The sequence below is a fragment of the Pungitius pungitius genome, chromosome 3 (genome assembly GCF_949316345.1).
Source record: "Pungitius pungitius chromosome 3, fPunPun2.1, whole genome shotgun sequence".
Taxonomy (NCBI): domain Eukaryota; kingdom Metazoa; phylum Chordata; class Actinopteri; order Perciformes; family Gasterosteidae; genus Pungitius; species Pungitius pungitius.
In genome coordinates, this window is record NC_084902.1 from 18446714 (window position 1) to 18474671 (window position 27958).

At 41.3% G+C, this 27958-nt stretch overlaps 1 protein-coding gene across 4 annotated transcripts; it reads right to left on the minus strand.

Annotated features, from left to right (window-relative positions):
• Nucleotides 1-438: 438 nt before the first annotated feature.
• tpst1 (tyrosylprotein sulfotransferase 1) lies at nucleotides 439-27947 on the minus strand. 4 transcript variants are annotated; one of them, XM_062561296.1, is made up of 6 exons: nucleotides 27837-27947; nucleotides 19674-20676; nucleotides 10930-11128; nucleotides 2771-2821; nucleotides 2185-2253; nucleotides 439-862 (listed from the first exon to the last, which is right to left on the minus strand). In XM_062561296.1, exons 2-5 carry the CDS (start codon nucleotides 20528-20530, stop codon nucleotides 2218-2220), a joined length of 1143 nt encoding a protein of 380 aa, XP_062417280.1. In that variant the 5' UTR covers nucleotides 20531-20676; nucleotides 27837-27947; the 3' UTR covers nucleotides 439-862; nucleotides 2185-2217. The 4 variants fall into 4 exon arrangements, with proteins under 4 accessions (XP_062417280.1, XP_062417279.1, XP_062417282.1 ...); XM_062561295.1 differs by having other exon boundaries at nucleotides 27696-27925; XM_062561298.1 differs by lacking the exon at nucleotides 2771-2821 and having other exon boundaries at nucleotides 27696-27926.
• Between the last annotated feature and the right edge of the window lie 11 nt (nucleotides 27948-27958).

The following is a 27958-nucleotide window of genomic DNA, read 5'->3' on the forward strand; positions in this document are numbered from 1 at the left end:
TCATCTCAGGTGCAAGAAACACTTCACTTCACACTGGGGTGAATTTTACATGAATCTCATAAAAGCATTCATGGAAATAATAATCAACTTTTAACTTTTTTTTTTTAAATTTCATCAGATGAGTACGTATGTAGGGCTGTAACAATAGCAAATTTGTGTTGTGCAATTATTGCATCAACATTGTAAACCATAACGCAGCAGCATTGGTCCTTATTCAGGAGGTGGGGAGACTCTTGCGTATGCTGCACTCTGGCTCCCCTTGGCCGGGGCGTAACAATCACATAACATCCAAAAGTGTTAACCACAGACTCATGCTACTGCGATTATTAGATCTTATAGAAAGATTTTTACTTGAAATAGTTTTAGTGTTTAGCTATTTTTACTCTCCTCGTTTCATGTTTTTATTAATCAGCAGATAAAAAACAGACAGACACAAGGTTTAAAAAAAAGATATTTATCATGTCAGTACCCATGATGTTTCACAATACAAAGGCATGAAAAAAGATTAAGAACATTAAAATCGGTATGGCATCTTCCAAAAGCTAATTTTTCATTCATAAATGTGTCTTGCGATGTTGGTCACTGCAGTTTCTTACAACAGAATCACAGATTTTCTTTTCTCCAAGTGGCCAGAAATCATTAAAAAAAAAAAAAAAACTTGTATAGTGTAACATGACATGAAGAAATAACAATCAGCAGACATTCTGTGGTTGAGAGACGTATTAGTAACATTTAACATTCTGCACAACATGAAAGGCCAAGAGTTCGCTGGGTAGGAGACGGTCCTGCTGTGCCCTTTGAAGCGTGCCCCCTTAAGTGAGATAGGCAAGACGATGTCCGTGATTCTGCTGCACCTTGTTTCCTGTTCAAAGCAAAGTAGATCTTAGTTTGAAATCAGGACCAAACCTTCTGTGATGTTAGTCAGATATTAATCTAAAGAGAACATTTGATGTCACCAATACTTTCTAATCTGTTTTCCACTACCTACAATTAAAAGAAATAAAAGCAATTACTAGAAAAGAGCCATGTTGGAGTTGTATTTCAACCATTACATCAGAGGGGCGCCCTGCCCCTTGAGCAGGCCGTTTCGTCCCCACGCATACGCGTATATGTGCACATACGGGAAACACTGCAGCGGTGATGGACCCTGCATACTTACCGCCTTCCCTCTGGTGCTCCAACATACACCCTGGGCCTTACGTATCTCAGCTGCCTGGCTCCATCCCACAGAGCATAAATATGAAAATTAAAAGGTTTATTTCTCAATTCAGAATTTATAAGAAGTGGGTTTGAAAGACAATGGGGAAAAAAATGAGAACAAATAGGTAAGCTACCATTTAAGTGGCTCTCGGTTCTTCCATTTAAAGTTATGCAATGGTTAGCATTTAGCAGCAAGCAGGCAGAGTAAGGGGTGGTAGGAGAAAGACTTATAGAATCCCATTATTAGGATTCCCACTGCAGATTGTGGCAAGTCCCCCCATGCAGCATTCAAGGGCTGGATCAGTCTTATTTTTATCAGAAATATGCACGTAAGCATAAATGTCACACAGAGGAAGGTTATTTAAATAACTCCAACTTTGATTTTGTGTCAATTTTGGGGCCACTGTGGACAAAATATATTATATACCACCTTTCAATACAAAGTGCTTAACAATATGCACAAGTTTTAAAAAATACAATCAAGCAGTTTATAATAAAACAAAAGCGCTCGTGTTTCTGAGCCTCTCATTTTACTGACAGTCAGCACAAGCAGTCTTGGTTTAGATTCTGCTGTCCCACCCTTCTCTCCATCAAGCCCAGCAATATGGATAGTTTCTCCAGCAGTGTGGAGTATCTGTTGGCTCTCTGTGGAGGCCCGCGGAGTGGCGCTCTACTTGTGGCCTGCAGATCTGGTGGCAGACCGGTGGGCTGGTCTCTGCTGGAGGCTATGGTTATAGGTAAATGGTATTCTAAATTCTGAATTTAGCAAAGAAACTAACCCCTGGGCATTGAGCACAACAATATAGATATAGACAGTCTTATTTACTTATGTGGATCACAAAATCAATTCATCATTTTGATATAATTGTGCATGTTATTTGGGCCACAAACATATTCCCACAGAAATTTCATAAGCTTATTGAATGTTTTATGTACAAAATTGCCATTTCTAAAGTGCAGATGAATGCAGTGGAGGAGCTGTACCTATGTGTTGAGGTGACGGCCTCCCTGTTGCTCCTAACTGGGTTTGGGCTTCTCTGCAGACTTCTGAATCTGTAAGAAGGAACGAGAGGCAAACCACATACAGACGTTAGTGTGTGCTCTCAAGATGTAAAAGAGAGGAAATGCCAGAATGCGCTACTTAAAACCATAAGAACATACCCACAGTCACTCAATTATTGTATTTCCAACCTCATTCAATGGACAAAAGGATGATTGCGTTGATACAAAGTCATTATCAGCAAACAGAAAGTAGATGCAGCTTCATCTAACTACCAGCGGAGGGCGCAAGTGTTCTTAAGCCATTAAAAGCCATTTAAAACAAGAAACAACAGGCCAACACAAAGACTAACGAACAATTAACCAAGACCCAAAACACCCAGAAACTGGGGACCAGAAAACAAAAAGCTGTATTTGATGGTAATGAAATTAATTTAAAAACAAGGAGATGTGTAAATGGGAGCGGAGGGAAATCTGTCAAGATTTCGACTGAGCTGCAGATGGTTGAACTCAAATTAGGCAGTTAAAAAAAAACGCGCAACAACAGGCAGAAATGTTACTGTAACTGTACCTGTGATTGTTCTTTTAGGAAATCTGGTAGCTGAAATTCACCTTTAAAGACCTGGAAAAACAAAGAACCAGGTTTAGAACTAAACAAATTAATTGAACCTGACTTCATCATCTGGATTACCATGGCGAAGATTTACCAAATCATTCCATCACAAACTGCTTAGCTGGTCTTGGTGCTGCATTCAACATCCATGACCAACTAGGTATTATTTAAGAAATAATGAGAGTTTAAAAGGAGTCAGGCTAGTTAGGTCCTATTTCTAAGTGTATCCCTTTTTGTATAAATTATGAGACTAAATGAACACCAACGTTAGTTATAGAGATTTACAAATTCTCAGCTTGGATCAATTCCATTCATTTTATAGATACTTCCTTAAGGCAATATTATTAGAAACCATTCCATAACTTTGTATCTTTCGTCGAGCTCTCATCTGAACTAGCCTGGCGAGAAAAACAAGTTACCCTTTCTTAAGGACACAAAAAACCTGAATGAGCTGCACTTTCCCGGTTTCAGGCAAAACTAATATTAATTATTAGGATACGTCACTAACCCCTCACATAAAACTTTTGGGACCATCCTTCTTCACCAGATACACCCAATACGATGCATAAAAAATAGTCAGCGCATTTTGTTTTACCTCTAGAGGTAAACAATGCAAGAGAAAGAGTGACAGCATAATGCCCTCTAGTTGTGCACTAGGTCAGACGCTGTCTATTTCGCATGCTCCAGATCAGTCTTCAGAGAGAGGGCAGACTGGTTTGAGTTTGAGGCGCTCCCGTTTACTCCGTCAGAGTTCACATTTTCAAATCGTTCAGTGTTTGAGGCTCTCGGGCAGACTTTTCGAGCCCTTTATGAACCCTTTCTGTAAATCAGCATTTTTACAAGATTTCAAGGTCCTCTACACTCTGCGATGATGTCACACACTGAGCTACGTCAAACACCCCGTGTAAATGTTTTTCCAAAACTATGATTACAAGAAAGCCGTTGGGAGGTATGCGTATTCCCTTTTGGCACATAATGTCAAGCCCTACGTTTGAAGAATTTTTGGGAAAAGTAAAAGTAATTTCTCTTAGGAAAGTCATAGCACACGATTCCCGATGGGTCCCGACACTTTCATGAAGTTTGAGACATGTGCGAGCAACGCTGCAGGGGGAGAAGAGAGAGTTGACCGCTTCGGAGGCCCCAGTCAACATGGTCTATGTGGCAGCAAAGTGCTTTTCCAGTCATATTTACACAATTTAAAAGCACTCACACGCAACAACTGACCAGGTGACCGTGAGGGTACAGAGATTAGGGGGTAGCTAGGGATTGGGCCATGGCCTCATTGCCCAAACGTGTCCATGTGTTCAAAACACGGGGCAGAACCAAGCTGGTAAAAAGGGAACCATCCAGATTTGTTTTAATTACTATTATAGATAAATATAAATATAAGTATTGTATTATTTATGTGGTATTTAATCAAATTCTGGTATCGTGACATCCCTACTGAGTTCTGATACTCCCATCAAAAATAAAACGAGTCCTGTCAGTTCGTAGACTGCATACTGTTTAGGTCACTATGGAATGAACCTTGAATATATTGAAAGTTATGCTCATTGCACCAATTGTACACACAAAAACTATGAAGATAGTACTTGTTCATCAGATGATCAAGAGTGTCAGTACTACTTGTTATGTTTCAGTTGGTTTTATAAATTATTACAATTTAAAGCAAAATAACACTGGTGGTTGATGTTTAAAGAGTAACCCGAAACCTAAGTTCAAAGAAATGTGAGATCTGAGATCTGAGAATGTATTCATGATGACTCATTATATTTTTAGTCTGGCTTCAGTTCACCACCTCACCCTTGATAAAATGGCTGTATGCATGAGTCAGATTTCCCAATGCCGGTGATCACATTCTCCCATCAAAAACATCTTTAGAAATTACAACCATTGCCTGGTATAAGTATACATTGCATTGCTTTGTGCTTTTCATATGCTATACCATTATTAACCATACATTTGATAGTAAAAGCATTAGTTGTTTTCTGTCTTGAATGAACTCTCACGACCTCTTGAAACATTGCTTTACCTGAAAGATGTTGAAAGGATAGCAAAGGGATAATATGGAATATTAGCTTGTTTGCAACAAGTTGTACTAGAATACTGATATTTTTAAGTTTGCTTTAAAGTGGCATCAAAGTGATATATTGTCACCATAATCACTCCCTGTACGGTATTACAGTTTATTACGCAACTCTTTTCATGGAGATTACTACAATTTTCTTCAACGTTCCTGTGAGCTTGCTCCTACTTACTCCTAGGCATTTTGTAGCTTAATTAGCAAAAGGTTATTTTGTTTGAAACCTTGGTTTACACTTTAGTCCTCCTTGTGCGACCCTGACAGACTAGCCATCACTTTAAGGTTCATGTTGTTTTTGTCTTCTCTGTTCTATTGTACTGTAATGTTTTACTTATCGGATGTCAAAACGCCGCCTACAATGTTTTCCTGTCTGAGCTCACTAAAGGCAACTTCCCACAAACTAAATGTCAACAAAATTGACTAAACGAGAATCAAAATGACCACTACAACCCTGTAGGTGGAAAAAGACCCGGGAGTGTCCATCCGCAGAGCCCACTCTCGCAGAGACCAGCACAATAAGGTCAGCCAAGGTGCCTGCTGGTATAAGCTGCAGGTCGGTCTGACGTGCCAAACTAAGCCCAGCAGTGGCTTGCCCTTAGGAGGTTCAATGTGGACACAGCCAAGTCAGTGTCTTTGACAAGCTGCCAGTGTGGAGCCACCATCAGCAGGGGATAGTGTGTGCGTCTACTTTCACATTATGTGGGTGGAAGGATTTCAGTGGTGTTAAGCCCTCAAACAAAATGTTTCTGTCTGAACTGCACTCTAAAATTCTTTCAGACCGGACGTATGCTTGAAGTCACTGCTGTATGTAAAGGTAGGCGGGTGGAATTAGTTAGAAAAGTATCAGTTTTGGTATGGACTGATCATTTCTAACTTTATCTTTGATTATTTTTCTGACTGTGCTATTTGGTAATTGCGGCAGTTCAGGTTATTCACGGCCAGCAATGCAAAGGTGTCTTTTGTATCTTAGTAGTTTCAACACAATAAATGACTACAACATGAGGTTATTGGCCTCAATCCCTAGTTTGCTAGCTTCTTCATTAAAGCATTTTAATGTACTATTAAAAACAAAAAACAAAATACACTTGACTGCGAACCGTTCCAGTGAGAGTTGGAAGTCACATACCAACGATACCATCAGGAACACGTGATCGGAAAAAGCAGCAACAAGATCTGCAGCACCCCAAACTGGAAGGCCAACATTCATTGGAAACAACTCCAACTTAATGCAGAGAAAGAAGAACAAAGCTCTCGCTTTGACTCCTCAAAAGGCTTGTGATTAACAGGCCTCTACCAGATCCGGATTCAGCGTCTGGTCACATAACGTTGGCTGGTTAAAAAAACGGCTGAACTCGAAAATGGCAACGGTAAACATTTAGAACTTTTACATTACATGTCATTTAGCTGCCGGTTTTATCCAAAGAGACTTCCAATAAGTGCATTTCAACCGTAGAGATACAAACTAAGAACAAGAAACAAGAAAGTGCAATTTCATCAAAGAACTTAAGGATTCAAAACTGCTGAGACAAACCAATAAGGAATGCCAGGACAATTAACTTGACTTGACATATAGAGTTTATGGAGTAAGACATGTGAATCTTGTGAGGTCCACATTAATACATCTTTTGGCCACCTTCATTCAATACTCGTTAAATACTCAGTTGAGCTTTAGAGCAGAAAAGTATCCGGCCCAAAGCACAGTACGCTAGATGAGGAAGTTTGAAGGCATTTGTTTCTCATCCCCCCACTGAGTCATTAGCATTATTGTGGAGAAACAAATGAGTTATTGATCCCAATATCCATTTCTCACCAGGAATCACAACAACTGCAACACCTCTTAAAAAGCTATTGATTGTGCTTCATTTACACCAAGATGGAACAGCTTCACTTTAATGGGGCCTTACAAACAGTTTTTGTCGTCATTTTAACAAATTCATTAGCTAGTAAATAAAGTTAGATTTCTGAGTTAAATCAATGTAAACTCAGAGTGTCAGTAAACGTGTCTTCACTTCTATGAACAGAGAGCTGATACCACTTAGAGTGATAACTTGTCCTGCTAGTCCTTACTGGTCACATATGCAGTACAAGTTGTCCTGATGACTGCTTCCAAAATATTTCTCCTCTGAGCAGCTACCCCCAAACTGCATAATATGTTTATTAATCAGGGCAAAAGAGGAGATGAGACAGATGGTAAATATTTGGATGAGGCTGGGTAAAAATTCACACAACAGCAGAGAGCACATTTCCACATGTGGCTTCTCACACAGTGTTTTAGTTCAGAGCTGTTTGCCAGACGTTTTATACAACGCAGAGCAGGCATTTCGTTTTTTTCCACAAAATGTAACAACACAACCCTACAATCATAAGACACATGTTATTCATATGACACATACTGGTTTTGTACAGCACAGAAAATAATGAACATTAGATTCTTTGCACTCTATTTTTAAAAGACACTGGTCTCGGTTTCCTCTTGTCTCTTTTTGGACAACGTCATGTAAGAAAACATCTGTGACGTTTAACTTGAGTCGAGGTCGATACTAATCGAGACGAACACATTTGATTGGCCGAGTAGTGTTGCATTGTGTCAGATGATTTGTTCAGGGTGACTCCTTTCAAAAAGCAACAAAACCTACGCAGCTTGAAATGGAAGCCGTGTCTGCTGATGTTGGCTCTGGTGGCAGCACTAGCAGCCACAACAGCTACTCGCTGGCCAGCCAACAATAAGCGAGGAACACCTGTTCAGGTGGCTGACTGACCTTTTTACAGTCAATGAATGAATGTGTTTACTCAGAAAAAAAGACTGCGTTCTGATAATAATACCAGAATTATACACAATACTGTGACATACATGTTTTGCCATAGCGCCCAATTACATTAATTACATTCCCAACGGCCTCAGCTGCTATGGGGCTACATTAGCATTGCAATTTGTCCAACTTTCAAGGTGAACATAGTTGACATAAAATCTGATAAATCATCAACCTTTTGCCAGTTGACCTTTAGCTTGAAACACTGAGACCAGCATGGCAATCAACTATCTAATTGTTGTGTTTCAACTTTAACCGGTATCAGTTATGATATACGACTGACCTTGCTTTGTGCAGACCATCATTTTTAAACAAGAGATTTTACGTCTGAGATTGAGTTCAGTTCAGAGCAGAACATTCTCCTAAACATTATTGTACCATTAAGATTTTCCGTCATTGGAAGTAAGGGGGCTAGTCAAAACCATTTCCACTTACTTGTAACTTTGTATCTATGGAGACCTTCATTTTAGCAAAAGACATTATGCAACGACCAAGCATTAGCTGCTTTTTATAGCTGGAGTTGTTGCATTTTTCCCAGTTGTCTGTGGTACATTTCAAATATTATTCAGGTTTTCATGGAAATATTTAGGTATGAATCATGCTTGAGGAAAATATCCAGGCAGCTGGGCAGAGTTCCAGACTGTGTGGTTGGAAGCAACCAATCAGAAAGAATTGTTTAGACATTTGCGCAGTCCAAAAAGCTAGAGGTCAATCTTGGAAAACATGCCAACAGTAAATGAACAGACATTCTTCAGTCTGAATTACCTCTTGATCCTAAGCTCATGTCTCCAATGAGCTCGGGAAGTCATCTTCTTCCTAGTTGGTCACATCATTTATACACATTTTCCAATGTCTCAAAATGAGTATGACCGTAACTTATGGATGTTAGCACTGCTTTCATTTTACAATTCATCAGCCTGAGAAATTGGGAACTTAAGTGCTGGGAAACTTACAATCTTGGCCTCCACAGACCTTGAGAGATCAAAGTAAAACAGAAGAGCATAACACTGTGTGTCACCTGAACTTAGATTTAGTAAAAATATTTGAGTTGTAGCTGGGAAGCCTATGCAGTTGTGGAACATTTTTTCCCCTTCATCTTCCCTCCGACTGTGGGTGGGTGGGGATCCTGGTCGTCGCAGGCCCTGCTAACTCCACTGCTCATTTGTCCTTGGGCAATTCACTTAACCCAAACATTGCTCCTGTTCAGAGTGTGATTGATGTGAATGCTAGTTACTGCTGGGCTTGTGGCACTGTGTATCGTAGTTCCTGTCATCAGTGTGTGAATGGTCGAATGATGACGTAGTGTAAAAGTCAGTCGAGCCTGTAAAAAATTAATATTTGAATGTAAAAAACAACAGCAGCGGCGCGACTAGAGCTACAACAGCTTCAATCTGGTTTGATTATTTGCTGTTTCATGCCAAGGAAAAGTTCAAAGTTTACCACAGCACAGCTCGCTCTGAGCGTTGAATGTCGGTTCTATACTCAACTCTATATGTTAAGAACATTTGTTTCAATCACTGAATGAAGCCTGCCAAATTTATGTTTGTGTAAATAATATGTTGTTAAATATGTTTGAACTTAAAAGAAATTACATATACAACTAGTTCTCGATGTATTAATTTGTCCCGTTATTAATGTGCAACCTCAGCGAGGAAAGGCGCTGCAGTGGCGGCTTTGCGCATGCACGCGTGACTTCATTCTGGACGTGACGCATGTCTCCTCCATAGCAACTAGATATTTGGATATATGTGAGTTTTTAAAGCAAATATTCCAATTTCATTTTTGAGCAATTTTGACAGCTTTATGTGATCATTTTTAGTGCAGAGATATATTATTCAACATCCGAGTCAATTAGGATGAACAAGTCCAAATATACTTGGTTTCAAAACCGAAATCTTTAGCTACGGTGAGGGGAACATTTTGGCTTTAAGCCGAAAGAGCGGCGAGCCTCTGGACATGAATGAGCCGGTATGTCGACTTTGGTCAAAAACAGTGGCAACGAAAAGGGGCAACGCAACTAAACAAAAATCTCATCTAAAACGCAACCATCCCATCTAGTCTTTGAATATGAACTACTGTCTGTTCCTCCAGACTGCGCGCCTGCCTCTTTGGCCCAATATACATACCGTATTTTCGCGACTATAAGGTGCACTGGATTATAAGACGCACCTTCAATGAATCTCCTATTTTAGAACTATTTTCCTATACAGGGCGCACCGGATTATAAAGGCGCATAGAATAGAAGATACTGCAGTAAAACGTTTGACTGGGGCTGCGTTATGCATCCACTAGATCAAACTTTATTAAGCGTTCACTCCCATGGTAACGTTGTTCAAACGTGAATGTGGATATTAACAATATCTCTGAACCTCCAACTTTCGTCCTTGGTTAATGAAAACATTCTTGGCAAATGCTTTCGTGCATCTTGCACCGAGAGGCAGCGCTGGAACAGACGGTGGCGCCTCACGGCGGACCGTCAGCTCGATCCCGAGATACTACGAGCTTTTTAACTACAGCAGCTTTAATATACGCTGTTGGAGCTGGAATTACCGCGGCTGCTGGCACCAGACTTTCCCTCCAATGAATCCTCGTTAACCAGTATGGATCAACCAATTGATCCATATATATGGCGCTCCGGATTATAAGGCGCACTGTCGTTTTTTGAGAAAAAAAAAAGGATTTTAAGTGCGCCTTATAGTCGCGAAAATACGGTATACCATTTACTAGGGTTTCAATTCATGGTTCCAAAAGGCTTGCGCGTGTTGCAAAGCAATTGAGGAGGGACAACAAGAGACCAGAGATGCAGCTACAGAAGAGAAGAGCTGTGTCTGTTCGGAGGGTTTTTGGTTTGGGAAAATCCGACATAAGTTTCATCAGATCAGAAAACGTTTTATTACAAAGTCAGTCGAGCCTCCGGTGGCAACACTAGCAGCCACAACCAGCTAACACGCTAACTAGCTAACACACTAATGAGATAACAGGCTAACGAGCCGGCCAGTTGCGAGCAAGTTGGCCAGCGAGTGGCAAACAGCTGATCAGGTCCTTTTCGGGGTCAAGGAATTTGTGTTTACTGTCACATACCGGGATGCCCTCAGAATGTTTGTAAATACAGTGATATCGATTTTTGGCCATAGTGCCCAGCCCTAACATTTACCATAATCAACTGGTGTTTTACTGTGATTAAATCAGTGTATGAAGCTGAAGCCAAATTCATCCGTACTCACCCTTCTGGTGTTGTCCAGGACTTTGGGGTCAGGCCGGCCATAGTTTGGGGGGTTGGCATGTGGGTCGTAGCCCAGTCTGGACAGCATGGGGGCGATGACAGCCATGTCTCTCACTACATCAGCTGGGATCTTTCCCACCCACTTGGACAATGCCTCTACATTGACTGGCTTGATGACCTGGTCTGTGGACCTCTCCACCCTGGAAAGAGGAAAAAAAAGTGTTTTTGAGCTCTCAGCTGAAGCATAGTAGTGAAACACATTTGCAATGTTTAAGACCCTAGGTCGATTTGCAAAGATTTGGTTAAACATTTTCTATACTCTGTATTTGTTATGCATGCAAATGATTAACTTCATTTAACAATCTTCAGTCTGCCCGAACTGTTTCCCAGAGTCTACTACCCCCCCCATAAGTTGTAAACCTATGGGAAACACTATCTACATGCAACTCACAGACTGATCCTTACTGTTAACTTATTTATGTTATCAATAGTCATAGAGGAACCTATTGTATTTCAAGGAAATATTACTACCATTTGTTGCCCATTTTTATTGTTTTTTAGAGTTGTAAAAGACCAAACTCCTCCCAGAGATCAATTCAGATTCTTTTCAAATTCAGGCAGTGTAATCTTGAGACCTTTGCCTTTAAAAACATGAAACTTTGTGAGCTTGGTGCACTGGCCAAATACCACAGTTCGCCATGAAAATTGAAGTCGGCCATACATTATCTAATCTGCTCCATATGTCAGGACCTCCTTACCTTCGACGTCCATATGACCATTTTTAATCCTGGTTGATGCACCACCTGGTGCCAACCTGAAGTTACATGTTTTTTTACTTTACACCCTGCTGCTCGCAGATTAATCAGATCTCTCTCAAATGTTGTCATTAAAGATATTATGTTAAAGTTTGTAATGCTGTACAACAGTTTCCCAAAGGATAAATTGAATTCTTGTCGTATATTTATTGTGTTAGTTAAAACAAATCTCACTAGTGCATGTGATGGGTTACAGATTCACTACTCATATTTGAGTTAACAGTGGAATTACTTGTTTGATGTAGCCTACTGAGCATTATTAGCGTTTAAATGTTTTTATGTTACTGTATTTTAGAGTAGAAACTATGTAGTGAGTGTAAAGCTTCGTGTTTGTGTTCAAAGCAGTAGAAACTGTTTTTGCATTCCTTGTTTTACACCTTTGAGGTGATTAGGAATCTCATTGCTTTCTTGGCAAGACCCATGCTGCATGTGTGGTTGATGAGATGATTGGTTTAGGTTTGGCATTGATCTTGAGTAGCTGAGGTCCGGATAGTCCATTGGGCATGTAACTTTGGGGAGATATGTTCATAGGAATGAATTGTGTTTCCTTCAACCTACAACTAAAAGAAAATGTATGTAGAACTGCATTGTGTTCTGAAGCACCAAAAAGAACAAAACAGTATCACTACAGTGGAACTTACAATACCATCTCTATCAAAGCATTTTAATTTTCCATGAATTAAAACCACTTTCTGGTGGTTGGTCTCACTCACAAGTCCCGCTCCTCCATGGCTTTGTTTCCACGTCAGATTCTGTACATCAATATTCCAGTTCACTTTCCTCTAATCCATTTACTTTGCAATTGAATCTTCGTCCGGTACAGTCTCCTGCATGATTAATACACTGAATTGTTTTCTTTTCATCTCAGGGGAAGGGTGGAGAGATGGGCAGAGAACCAAAAATCCACTCAGCAAAAAAACAAAAAAACAAGCAAGGAGTCACTTTAGGTACTGCATCGAGACCAGAGACTGCTAAATGTTGTGGTGGAAAATGAAAAGATAAAGACCTGACAGAGTATAGCAAGTGCAGCTCAGCTTTATTCTCATGCAGGCGATGTTATGACCAAATAACACGGGTGACGAATCGATAGAATATACCCCGAGCCGGTCTCTGCACAACCCTTTGAAAATTCACTTCCTCCGCAACCATTTGTTTTATTTAAGTTTAAATGGTGGCACTGGCTAAAAGATTGAGGAAGTAGAAAGATGAAAGAATTTTATTTGTATTAATTCAAGCATAATAGGCTGAAAAGTCATAGAACACATTTAAAGCGTTTTAATATTTAGTGTTAGATTTAAATTTAGAAGCAGTTCAAAATATTTACAGAAGAAATAGAATAAAGCTTAGAAGAACAAGTTAAAAGCATTCCAACAAAAAGGCATTTCAATTATTTTATTTTTTTCCAGTATCTCAGCCAATCCTTGCTCGATTTCAAAGCAACCCTTCCCTTTAGTCGTCAGAGCAAATAGAATTGACCCTGACACACATGAAGAAGAGAGACAGCGCTGTTAGCCAGTCAGAATCAATAACGTGCAGACCAGTATGACCCGGACTAGAAAAAGATTAGTTTCTCCCTAGACCCTAAAAAGAAAAGGAATGATTTCTGTGTAACCCAGCATATCCAATTAGGGCTGTGCAGTATGGCAAAAAAATCCATATGTATTTAGAAGATTCTGACAGTATCCCGGGATAGCTTTTTCAAGTAAACACATTCAATAATTGACCCCGAAAAGGACCTCCGCCGGCTACCTGAACAGCTATTCGCCTCTCGCTGGCCAATTTGCTCATAACAGGTCAGCAAGTTAGGGTGTTAGCTTATTGTGGCTGCTAGTGTTTTCCCCAGAGGCTGCGACACACTTTGCAATAAATCGTTTTCTAATCTAACTTGCGTCGGATATTTCCAAAAGCAAAAATCCTCCAAACAGACACAGCTCCTCTTTTGAGCACAAGTTGTGTTGGTGCATCTCTGGTCTCTCTTTGTTCTTCCTGTATCACTCTTTTCCGTGTTTTCATGTAGCAGTTGTGAGCTGTACCCAGCATGCAGTTCGGCTGCATTCGGTCATTTTTATAAATGTACAATTAGTGTTACAAATTGTTGTGTCGTGGTGTTTTACCCTGTTAAAGTGTCTTCGTTGTGGGTTTTTCATTGTTGTTATAAGAGTTAGAACCATGACTCAATCTCAACACACGTAAGACAAGTTTCTCAGATCGCTGCATGCTCCGTGATGACGTGTAAAAATGAACTCTGCTGCCTGCCGAAAAGCAACATCAGTTGTTATGGCGTAACAACGGCACGTGAGAAATTCATACTGTACGGAAATCTTGAACTGGTATACCGCTCAGCCCTATAGCCGGTGAACATTCATTACTTGAAAATGCCATGTTTGGAGGATGTATAAACCAGAGGTGGGATCAAGTCACTGTTAGGCAAGTCACAAGCAAGTCTCAAGTCATTGTCCTCGAGTCCCGAGTCAAGTCGAGTCAAAGACGAAGCAAGTCAAGTCGAGTCACAAGTCACAACTAACAAGTCTCAAGTCGAGTCACAAGTCGTACCATTTTAGTTTCGAGTCATTTCGAGTCCTTTTATTATAGTGGGGACGGGGAACCCTGGGTGATGGTGCGCTGCCTCACAGACCTAGACTACGAAGGGAAGGGTAATGGTGGATCGACTGTGACTGTGTTATAGTACTGTAACGCTCACCCCAGTGCTGCAGCGTAAATAAGGAGGCGATGACTGGCTTGCAACTCCGCTGCATTTATTTATATAAAACAACTCAACTTCGGTCACTGTTGGCCGTCACCACGCCGAACGAACACTTCCGCATTCACGGCCCCCCAAAACTCGGGTTGTCTCGCGTAACTACAGCTGGTAACGGAGCATAACGTGAACACATGCAACATCTGCATAACTGATTAACTAATAACTTTAACTCAGCTCATTACACCACTTTAAAACGGACGTTGACATAATGTTGGCGGGGATTTCCATCGGAGTCTGAATCCGGGTTCAAAAATCCCGATTTTTGTAACCATGAACGAGCTGTCTCGTTGATACGGTCAAATGGACTGCAGTGATTGGATGTCGTGCAGCGCGCGCTCTCTGCATACAGGTGGCGCACATTTTTTTGACAGATGCAGATAAACAGAGCGGCGCGGTGGTGTGAAAATGTTTTCCCCCAGTTTTCATGGGAAGTAGCAAGTCTTCTCGAGTCAAAAGGCTCGAGTCCAAGTCAAGTCACGAGTCATCGGTATTCAAGTCCAAGTCGAGTTGCAAGTCATCAAATTCATGACTCGAGTCTGACTCGAGTCCAAGTCACATGACTCGAGTCCACACCTCTGGTATAAACCGCTTAGCTATTATTGTGGCCCAGGTTCTGATGTTTTCGTGGTATGCAACATTGTATTAGTTTGTGATAAGTGGCTTTTATTTGCCGGTATGTGGAATAAATATTGGCGATGATGGGGATGGGTGCCCCCACTGGTCAAAAAATCAACAACAATAACATCTCTATCTGGATATATAGATCAATGAACAACAATTGGAATTGTTCGCAAAAAAGCAGCAACACCCTTATTTTATTTGACCAGTGATCAAATCAATCATAAATCAGCTGCCCTCCTACTCAACAGCATTATAAAATGAGGAGGACAATGTGTGTTTCCTGTAATCAATCTACCATCATTCACAGCCAAGCTGCAGACAAGGTTATGTACACACAACCCTCTTCTTGGTCTTAAATGTGATGTCACAATAAAAACCTTTCTGCCCATCACATGACCACTTCCCTTCAGCCTGATGCTCTTAATTGGCCTCTGACTTGTCAATTATTCATTGCAAGGCCTCCAATGCTCGATGTGGTGTTCTGTATCACCACCAGCTGATAAAAGAGAATCAGATGGAGGCATCAAGTTCACTAATGGGATGAAGCGATGGGGAGGAGTGGACCGCCCCACCTGCTCGGAGATAAATAATGGAGCAAGTAGCTCAGCAAGGCCTCCACTAAATCAAGGTCAGATAATTGATGATATTGCAATGGGCCCTACTGAGATAGTCTTAGAGTTAGAGACCCGCAGCTGCAGGATGCTAGAAAGCAAATAAAACACATATATATATATATATATATATATATTTCTGTAAAGAATTTAGTTGTGATCAATTGTGAAAAAAAAGTCCTAGTAATGAAACAGAAAACCTGTGTGGCTCATTATACATGGAAATGTTTACCACTACCAACAAAGTGTGGCTTAAAGCTGCTTTAACAAGCGAGCGCCACATAGCTACAGGTCAGAGGAGTATTATGGTGTAAACCGCTCAATAGAACACCATGGAGCGTTGCATGCAAGCAATCCTGGGAAAAAAAGCCTAGTTTTCAGGAGGGTGTCATCTGTAATTTTTTTTACAGTCCATGCTTTTTTGAAGATACAAAATATTTTTGTATCCAAATTAGCATCAGTGATAATTCTGATACAGAGGCCTTGTACAGTTATACAATTAATCCAATATAAACTGCACCAGATACCACTCGTCTTTGTTGGGCAGTTGAGTCTAATAGGTGGTCAAATTGAATTAATGAACAATTGAATTAACAAGTTAAATAACTATTTACCACTATGTAGGGTGAGAAGCCATTGATCCTTTGAGTTGCCACCAAATCTGTAGTAAAAGCCTTATATAACATTAGCGAGTGTCCAGTCCAGCAAGCCGGTACGTTATAAGTAAGGAATCTATTTTTTGAATAATTGATAAAACTGCCCACAACCTTTGAAAACGTTACTATGCTTCTGCAGCCCAAATAAAGTGAAGAAGTTAAGGACAGCTAAGGCGTGGACCACAGTGATTCTCTTTTAAGGCTTTGTTCAACTGATTGTAATCTACCATTAAACCATGCAAACACTTCAAGAAAACAGAATGTAGAATTTCAAAATGTAAACCAAGCAAGCGGTGCCCAGCTTCGTCATTTTTTGTGTACCGCTACGGAGCTAGCCATAACTCATCCAGACCGCAAAGCCCATGAGGAGCAAAGCAGTCTAAAATCTGCACGATTAAAATGTTATACAATGTAATTGACACAAAAACATTGCATCTGTTTTCTTTGCATTCTTGTGGTGGCACAATGTAACTGAGGGCATTTCTGTCAGCTACGTTTGTTTTACATTAGAGCCTTTAACAATGCGCGTAGCTATATTTTTATTTTTTTAAACAAAACTGGGCGAACTGCGCCACGAGCTACACGAAGGAGCAGCATGGCTATAGTTGTTGACAGCCTTGCACCTAAACCAATGGATGCAGGGAAGTATTACTTTCTTGGTGGGAAAGCGGCTGTGTCCAGCGCTGTGTTTGCTAACCACATGGTGAATCTGTTTCGACCTTGTCAAGACAAAGCAGTGTCTCCATGCCTATCTGCAACTTGGCCCAGAGCACTTTGGTTAGGGCCGCTATTCATTAATATTTAATCAGATTCAATTTGTGGTGGGGTGACGTGTGCACTAATCACTCTCTCCTCCTCCTCCCCCCCCCCCCCCCCCCCCCCCCCCCCCATTTTGTATAGTTTGACCTCCAGTTTGTTTTTTCTATTTCAAGTGGCTCAGCATTCTACCATTGTGCAGGTAGAACATTTAAAGAGTCCTCACCTGTTGAGCCGGAGCCGTCAAGTGTTCTTGCATGGATGAGGAGCACTTGAGTCAACGTGCTATCTAAACTTGAACCACCATACACCATGTTATGGTGAGCTTCTGGATCCTTCAGCTTGGTTCACTGGATTGATTGTTGTGACACAATAAGTATAGATACAACATTTTTGTTGTTGCCATTATCAAAAATAATAATAATCACTTTGGGGAGCTAATGGGAAACTTGGTGATGCTAATCATAATAAAAAAACACATTTCATTTTATTCAAATGCAACCCTGTTTGACTGCAATCCGTGTAAGTCATAACCCAAAATGTGGAATAATTGTGTAGTTTTCATACAGATTGTTTTGTGCTTACGGTATGGAGCGCTGTTGTAACGTTGGTTGAATAGATAGCTTTGTCCGTTTGTTAAAAGATTAGCATCATGGAAAATCCATCACTTATTGTTTTAAGTTCCCTTTGATTAAGCAAAGTGTGAGCTAAATGTGAACTATGTTCACAAAAGTTGTGTAATTTGATTATATGCTGAACAAATCTGAAACATCTGTTGCCAGCGTCATTACATGACTGGTAAGCCTGGAAAAATAGATATTGAACTTTGCAGCGACAAGAAGAAGCTGTGAGGGTTATGCAAGATGGAATCTAAACGTATTACAGTGCAGAATGAGCAGATTTTATGACTTTGTTCACAACGACAAGGGTAGGATGCATCAGCGTCAGAAATACAAGGGCAAGAAATATAATTTTGCCCCCGATATCACTAGGAGGCGGGCAATAAATGTCCCCATAATTTCCTCCAACCATAATTATAATTTAGTTAACTAGCGAGCAAATCCAATCTCCGTCAACATCTCAGGATCAAAAGAAAAAATCCCTGCACCCAACGACTGTCGAAAAATGGTAGATAGATTAGCTTTGGTTGGAGGAAGACGACAAGAGAACCACCCGCATTTTTTGCAAGGCTTCCGAGGCACTTAAACTTGCCAAACAAACTACCAAAGTTGTTGTCAACCGAAAACATTAATAAAACACATGTCCTTCCGTCACCAGATGACCGAGCAACATACCATCGCCTACGGTGAGTGATAACTAACGTAACGGTCTACTGATAGTTTCCGGTAAAACTATTGCTGAAAATAATTGTGTTGTTTTCAGGTGATTTAACATTGTTAAAGTAGGCATTAAGCTCCTTACTTTTCATGCCAAATACCGCTTTAATTATGAAAGTAACAATTCTCTTAACCTGAGTCGGTAAAAGGACGCTAACGCCAGTGAATAATTCCATCGAATTGGCATCCTTGCTGTAACTACTACAACTAAATGTTCTAGGGCCACGGCCCTATGATTGAGAATCACTGTCCAGCCGATGGGGAGATTTTTGGGTGAAAAATTCGCCCGACGCCATCTGGTAAAAGCCAATAAGCGGGGAGATGTTCCGCTCGTCATCACTTTCCTCCTGCTGCCACAACGTGAACACACTTTATGAAACTGCCGCTCACCGGAGACACACACACACACACACAGCTGAGACTGAACGCCAGTAAGTTAGTTTGTGTTTAATCGAGAGACGCTGGCACCGAGCCGAGATAACCGGTCATTAAACCAGCTGCTGGTCATCCTGAAGCAGCGCTGGAAGCGGCGGTCATTCAGACGCACTTCCTGGAGGAGTCGGTGAAATTAAAGCTGTGTGCGGCGACTGATGACGTCAAGAACCCAAACGCAACACCGTTTGCGTAATTCACACAACAAATAAAGAGACAGACAAGTAACGGAGATAAGCCACACACATACAACGGGATGCAAATTAAGCTAAATAACTAACTAACTAACTAGTCGGGCGAGTAAAGCGTGGCGAAAATTCGCTTGGATTTTGGTGTGAACGCGCAAAGCATTGAAGCCGTCCAAATTAAAGATCCATCGCGCGTGGGGAAAGCAGGTGGATTTTTTTTTTTTTTTTAAAGAAAGAATAATGGGCTACAGATGCAGAAGAAGTCCGTCATCTCGAAGATTAAAAGGCAATATTTATAATTGCACTTTATTTCAATTTTCTTTTTTCTTCTTTTTTCTTACTCCATTTTATTAATTACATTTTCTCAATTTTGTTCATGTTTTTGCTTGTTAAATTTTTATTTTATTTACTCATTCAATACAAACCCAACCTAAAATGACATTGATTAGTTAATCCAAGACAGTGTTAATATTTGAACGGTTCCCCGGCCATTTTGTACTTAAAAAGTTGGGCCCCGAGGTCATAAAGGTTAAGAACCCCTGTTCTAAGAGCTGTTCACATTACTCACTTGGAGAGGGACACTCCTCCAGCTTTCCCAATGAGCTCCTCGTGGCGGAGGACTGCATCATTCCACGGAACGTCAAGGAATTTCAGCAGCGTCTTCATCCATTTCTCAGGATGAAGGACCAACTGTTCGTAGTGCACAGGTAGGCATTTGTCAGCTGCCTCCAGGCACTGAGTGTACATGGTCTCTATCGCCCGATTCCATTTGGTCAGGCAGTCGCGGTAGCTGCCCAGGTCAAATCCAGCGATTGTTACCTTCCTCGAGATCATGGAGTGGACAGAAGCCCGGCCGTCGCGAATCATGAGCAAAAACTTGGCACGTGGAAAGATTTTGGCCAGGTAGGACAGCGACTTCAAAGCAAAAGGGTCCTTGTTACAGAGAAAGTTGGCGGGCTCTCCGTGTTTGACAATGATTTCCAGCAGGAAGGCCTGCATGGCAGCGTCCAGCACCTCATCGGTTACGCCTGCCTCGTCCAAGCGCATCTTCTCTCGGCCCGAGCGGCTCCACATCTGCTTCATGGCCAGAATACGAGGGATGACGCGGGTCTCTTCGCCACAGCGCACCTCCGGGTGGGCATCCAACATGGCTCGCATTAGCGTGGTCCCACTGCGGGGGACACCCCCAATGAAGATGAGTGGCATGTCTTTGTTGTAAACAAAAGGCATGCTAAGATTCTGGCCGGTCCGTAGGGTGGTCCGCATGCTGCCCCCCAGGGCAGACAGAGGCAGGATGGCACCCAACTGGCCATGCTCTTCGATGCGTTGGTGGCACTCCATGGCGTGGCGGCCCAGGTAGAAGACCGTGACCGAGCTGATGACCAGACACGCCACCAATAAGTTCTGTTTCAGCTTGCCAATCATTTTGCAGGCCACGGGGTACGATTTCACCACAGAAAACAAACTAGGGGCAATCAAGGTTCCCACTCTTTATGGTAGGTTGCCGGGAACCGGGCATGGATCAAGTTCCCTGGTGTACAGCAGCCGTTGAGTCCCCAGCTCCATGAGGCCTGAATTGTTAAACAAAAGAAATATAGTTGTAATTATACAAGAACTAAAACTCTGCTGTCAGCTGATACGAGAGCAAGTACATAGAACCAAAGATAGCTCTGGCTAGACATTTACCAGTCAGCCTGTGATTGTGACATGGCCGTACACTCAAGCTCATTCTGCAGATAGGTCGATATGCATTTACACACAAAACACACAAGACTAGCACATCAATTTGACAGTGTTCTAGCTGGAAACTTTCCATTTGCTGTTTAGAAGTATAAGCTGCAAACCAGCACCGCAGCTGGTTTATTAAACCTTTTATTGATTTGCTTTTTTTTTTTTGTCTCTGCTCTGTACAGACTGTACACATGCGAACTTGTGATTTGAAATTTTGGGCTATACAAAATCAAATGAAGACTGGGGGCATTAAAAACAAAGCAAATTGGTTTCTATTTACGCATGCTCCATGTCACCGTATGACGGTTTACAAGCCATCAGCATTGACTTTGCCATCTCTGTGTGACAGGCTGCTTTTCATCACACCGGAGCAATGAGCCCAGTGATCCAGACTTCCCCTTGATCGTAGCTGAGGGATTGGCTGGATGCACATTCATCTGGACAAAGCACAACAGAACGACCAAGACAACGTCATCGGCTTTGCTCTAACTTTCCATGTTTTTTTATTGACTGTGTTCGCTCAACAGACAATTTTTCCCTGACTTTTGCTGAGAAAAACATCAGGAGCAACATGCCAAAGCTCTAGGTGAACCCGGCTGCTCACGCTCCATGTGTCCAGAAAAAAAACTTGAGGCTAAAGCGTCAAGCTTTTCTTAATAAGTGACTCTTACATAATGAGCCAAAGGCCTGCTGTTGCTATTAGCAACGACATGCCTTCAAATGTTAACCCTTAATTATACAATGAGGAGCATTTGCAATCAAACATTATAGCTATTGGGACTGAAACATTTAAAAATGTGGAAGGACTGTACAAGGATCATAAAGGTGTAGCATCTGAGAATGTTCATGTATTTGCCGTTGCTTTTAGCCCCCCCTTATCTCACATCTGTGACCTCTTGGTGATTCACTGTTAGAGGGAGGGGAAGTCATAAAATGTGCCTGGCTGCCAAGATGTTAAGTCTATTAGTAAGAGAAGCAGGTCGGCTCCCCAAGGCTGCTGCCTTAAAGGGGAACTCCGCCATCCGATTCCCTTTAGCAGTTGGAAGAAATGAGTGCAGCTCAGGTCAAGCCTCTCTGACATCTAACATCATTCTCTTTAAGGAATTCCTTACCAAAAACAGCCACTGAACAAAATGACAGACAGAAGATACTAAATAACTAAATGCACTAGTCATCTATAATATTAAACCAAAGAGTTATTACAAGTTGGTATTAACACATGTCTGTCAATTCAAATCATCACAGCACTTTTCATATTCAACACAAATTTGATCATTATTAAAAAAAACTAAAAGGTGTTAATTTATACATTCAACCTGTGTTTGTCTCCCTTTTGTATGCCTGGTTGACTCAGACCAGTATTGTGTTACATCTCGCACTGGTGCTGAAATGTGTTTGTGTTAAATGGATTGAGGCTTTCTCCTCTTGTTATTGATATAGTATCCTACTTGCAGGATTTTTTTTTTCAATTGATCTGTTAGGGGAAGCAGTGGAGAATGACACCGCTCTCCATGGAGCACCGGTGAAACCAAATCACATCAACACTTAATAACTACCTCACGAAGCCCTGGTGGGAGAAATGAGCGATACCAATGAGGACAATAAAGTAACCGTAGGGTTCTACTGGCCTCTCAATCGTTTCTTCTTAGACATACCCAGGTTGAAAGGTTTCTTCAATTAGGTGTTTGAGTGGATGAAGGGTTACTGGCATAGGTGGGAGAGAATCATCTGGTATGAGCTATCCGTCATATAATGCCTCACAGAACTTTGTTGCATCTGTCCACAATTATTGTAGAGTGGAGGGATTCAAAATGAAGCAAATGTTGGGGGCTGAACCATGTACTATGCTGTATCCATTTGTCCTCCACACACACTATAAATTACAATGTCCGTGGAAACAGAACTCCCTCTAGTGTAGCCCTGGGGGGTATTCCAGAAAGGAGGTTCCACAAACTCTGAGTCTATCCCTGAACTCTGAGTTGATTTACCCTGAGATAGGAAACTCTGAGTTTTGGGTTTCAGAACCGCTGTTTAGAGTTGGTTCAATCAACTCGGGGTAGGTTGACTCTGAGTTGAGCGCATGCGCTGAAGGCAGCATGAATGGAGCCATGATATAACTACTTACCATGGCAACAACCACAAACAATCGGCACACGTCACCCCTATTGAGCTGGAAGTATTAATGAAAGCGTACGGCGAGTATGAACCCTAATTAGAAACAAAGCAACACGCTACTGCAGCAAAAGACAGAGAAACGTCTTTCAATAGTTCCAATATAGTGTCAGTTAAAATGTAATGTTCACACTAATCATAATCCATACGTTTTACTAATTCCCAGTGTGGAAATTACATTTTTACACTACAATACACACAGGCTTAGAATACACACCATGCTCATATTTAATCACAAGAATGATATCGCTTGTAAAAACTGGTTCAATTGTATTGAACCTATAATGTATTTTATTCATGTGCATGCTGTGGATTTCTTTAATGGCTCTCACTGGTTTGTGACCAGGGAACAAACACGTTTCACACTTTCCTCACGGCTCTACATTGCAGTAGTTTTACTAATATTTTCCATCACCAAATATTTTAAAAGAAACTGCAGTCTGCATAAAAACGTAATACTACACAAAGAATGTGCTCGGATGTGAGAACATGTCGACGATGGGGGACGGTAGTTATGGACATATTTGATGGACTGTGAAGCGTAACAGGATGAACGTAACAGGATCTTACTTTGTTCATATGTGGAAACTGCTAAAATCCACCTGATTCAGAGTATGAATGAATGAGGAAATGAAAGTGTGCTGTGTCATTGGCTGACTGCTATCAGAGGGAGGAGCCTGTGAAAGAAACTCAAGGTTTCTTGAAGAAAACCTGCTCCCGACAGGTTAGGTTCACAGGCTCAGTTACCATAGCGACTGACCCTGAGGATTAGTTACCTCCCTTTCTGAAACGGACAACCCAGAGTTTCGCTCATTTCAGGGTTAACTTACACTGGTCTCTAACTGCTGCCCTCATACTGACAATGGTTCCTCCTTTATAAAGCGTCCAATGAAACATTTGATCTGGTACATTCCTGAACGTCCCCTCTACTAGAGGATCAACCAGCTGGACTTTGACCAATACCTTGTTCACAACCTCTAACAGTCAGGCTGCAAATCAATCACATAGTAGGAGCAAACACAATCCACCTCCAGCTGGACTGTGTTACAGGAATAATGGATGTCTTTCTCCAACCCCTGGTTCTGAAAAGTAAAGCCAAAACGGAAACTCCATCGGCCTGTGTCAACATCGCAACATTTTCTGAACGCCAGACTTGACCGATTTTTTTCCAATGTCAAGAAGATCGACATTACAAATGATTTCGTCCCCCAGACAAAAGTGTAGTGTATGCCAGATATAAGCACACAAGACAGTGTTTCCCGTAGGTTTACATCTTTCGGGGGGGACGGATCGGCTGACAGATCTGAAAATAAAGCTGCTAGAATGGCCCAGCCAATCACCTGACTTAAATCCCATTGAAAGAACTGAAGATCAAGATTCATAGACGAGGCCCACGGAACCTTCAAGATTTGAAGACTGTTTTTGTGGAAGAATGGGCCAAAATCACACCAGAGCAATGCATGCGACTAGTTTCTCCATACAGGAGGCGTCTTGAAGCTGTCATTACCAACAAAGGCTTTTGTACAAAGTATTGAATAAATATCAGTAAGTATGTTCAATACTTTTTCTCTGTTTCATTTCACATTATTACACATAACTTTATTTCTGAACTTCTTTGTATGGATGTATTACTTGGGTTGTTACCAACATCTGGTGAAAATTCCATGTCAATAGCTCCTTTAAAAATATATTTACTGAGAAAAATGGTGACGTGTTCAATACTTATTTCACCTGCTGTATATACACCCTATGGTGTTTGTTCTGTAGATAGTTCTAAATAAAAACACACACACACACACACACTTGGTTGCCAAATGACAACACTAATGGACCCAAACCAGAATATATATCATGCCAAGACTTCCAGAATCAAGAATAACTCTAATGTTGGTTTAAACAAAGCTCCGACTTGAATGTTACGGTCCTTTGGACTGAATAATTTCTGCTAGATTTGACCTCACGTGGTTGCAGAGGTGCAATATGTCTTCATACTGCCTAAGCAGTACGCTTTCTCCATTCTAAATTAGTTGAACCATCACTTCCCCACGCGAAAAGTAAACTAAAGCCAGCTAATGTCTTACTGGAGTATACATGCAGTTTACGCAGGAAGTGGTCACACGATGCACCCCTTCCTGCATTGTGAAAAGTGTGTTTCCACATACTCTGTTAAAGTAAGGAAACATTGAGCAATACACACCCACCAGTCCAATGCAAGGATTGTAACTGACGCATGACTAATCAGTGAAGTGACACGTTGGAGTAGATCTACCAATGACTCGACAGAAGTGTGTCATTGGGAGGAAGGCCTCTAGTAGTATGAACACAATTTGAAAGGCAGCCGGACACAGTGGTCATGGACCGTCTGTGTGGGAGTGTTGCTCTGGAGATTATTATTATTATTAGGTTCTTGTTTTGTGTGCTGTTAGGGCAAGTTAACAGCACAATAGTAAAATTAATTTGGCCCCGTCCATGGAAAGTTGCAAAAACAGAAAAAAATGCATCCAGAGCTGAAAATATACTTTGGTTTATCTCAACAATTTTAATATCACTCTTGCAATTGGGGTTGTAACAAACAATTCCTCTTATGTAATAATCAAACCAATAAAAAAAAATTCAAACATTACAAATATTTTAACCACCGTCTGTGATAGCCGGCCTTTCCCTGACTTTGAGAATCAGTATTTTTACAGTAGTTTGTTCTCTTTTGTGGATAGACATAAAAAAGGTAAAGAGTACAATGTTGTCATTCCTGACATATTATATGAATTTTAGGTTATCTGCAAACAACCACTGTAGATGTAATTGGCTCCAAAAGAAAGCCCTGAAATCTGGCACCACTACTTGGTACCCTACCCCAGGTGTCAGTAAGACCAAAAAAGAAAAAACTTTTGCTCGAAGGTAAACTGCTGACAAGATTAGCTAGCACATTAGCAAATAAAAATGTAAATTGTTATTCACTTATAATATCCAGTGAGTAAAGGCCAACTGAGTGCGAGCAAACTCCTGGTGCACTCTGGATCGTTGTTAAGTTAGTACTCACTGTAACTTTTGCAATCTTAAAAAAAAAAACAGCGATACGGTAACTTATTGTTTGTCCTTCATACAAGATGTTAAGACATGTAGTGACTGAGGCATGCATGGAGACCACTGTGCCTTCAGCTTTGCCCTCCTTCATAATGGACTCTTTATTCGAAAGGAGGTGTCAAAGTTAACGTGTTAATCTATGAGATTAATGTAGTTTAGAATGCGATAAAATATTTTAAACCCCTGCGTGCATGGTGTCAGTGGAGAGATGAATTTTTTTTTATTTAAAGTAAAAGGCACAATATACAGCAGAGAGAGGAATTCCTCAATGTGTCAAACAGCAGGAGGATGAGTGGGAAACTGACAACTTTAGGACCGATAGGGCAAGGAGCATGTTGGTAGCTTCCATTTCAACATTTACCCTGCACGGCACACTGTCTGCAGAGGACCACCAGTGAGTCCCTAAAAGACAGTGGTTGGAAAACGAACTGGCTAAAGGTCGGGAGATTGTTGACAATTGGACAGCAGTCAAATGATGAGAATTGAGAGCACAGCAAAGTGCACGAGGACAGCAGGAAGAGTCGTTGGTTCAACTTGTTCCACCTGGTAAAATCTGCCTGGGAGATGACCAAATATGTGTCGTTACAATGACAATAAATACAATTAAACAATCTATTGAGTGTAACACACACACACACAAACACATTTAAATCCTCTGAACAATTCATGAACAAGCTATTTTTTTCTGATAGATTGACATCTTCAGTAAGCACTCAAGATGCTTTAGGCGCCTGACAATCTGGATACATGAAAATATGGACGCATAAGCTAAACCAATGTGATTAACCAATGTGAGTCTTGGTCATTTTTTTCTTTCTTTCAAAGCTGCACTTACAGGCCAAAACACGTACACAACCTTATCACATTCCATTATATATTTAAGTCATAGACCTGCCCGACCTCAAACCAAACTATTACGATCGTGCATTTAATAGACGTCTCGCTCATCGGGAGACGCACAGCTCAACCGACGTCAATGGAGGGTTCCGTTTGTGATATGGTCTGGTTAATTCAACAGGAGTATCTAAACCCCAAGCCTAGGAATGTACATGAAACGTGGACGTTACGTGTGTGATGAACGCTCCTAGGGAAGAGGGCTTCGAAGATTTAAGGAATCGAAGTGTCATGGAAATTTTAGGAAGCGTAATGTGAACCATGCGTATTGGAAAGTGCAGAGTGTTGCTTCCTCACGTTTGTAAAAAGAAAAGAAAAAAATCTTAACGGTGTGTTTGACCTAATGTCACGTCAGACGATAATCACGGCAGATGAATCCGCTTACCTTACGGGCGACATGTAACGGCCCGATCCGTCAACGTAACGTTACATACCAGAACAAATGCATTCACTGTATGGTGTACATTTATATGTGATTATATAAGCCGTGATAACACTCGTATCCGATCTTCGTAGCAAACACGCCGAGCACGAGCAATAGTGTCCCCCGCGGGAGAATTAGCCATGTTGAGGTTAAGAAACTGACATAATACAGTTTAAAAAAACAAGCTGCACACAAATGTGCGTTTGATTGTCGTAGCTTTCGGGCTAAAATAACCCAGCAGAGAGGACATGGCCACAACATCACAGCGCCAAAAAAAACACCTACCTAATGCTGCGGATACGGCGCAGGAGACTCAGGTTTTTGGTCAGAAAACTCTCACAAAATCCAGCGCCAATGTCAGGACAGTCCTAGTGTCCTTTTCACTCACTTTCTGGGCGTTTTGTGTGTACACAACGGTACACTTACCGTGTCCGCCACACGATGGACAGGCTCTCTGCCCTGGTTGACTGGAGATGAGACCTAGCAGACTGCTACAACTTGAGTGCGCTCCCGATGTAGAAAGAAGAGCTGTGATTGGTCTACAATGC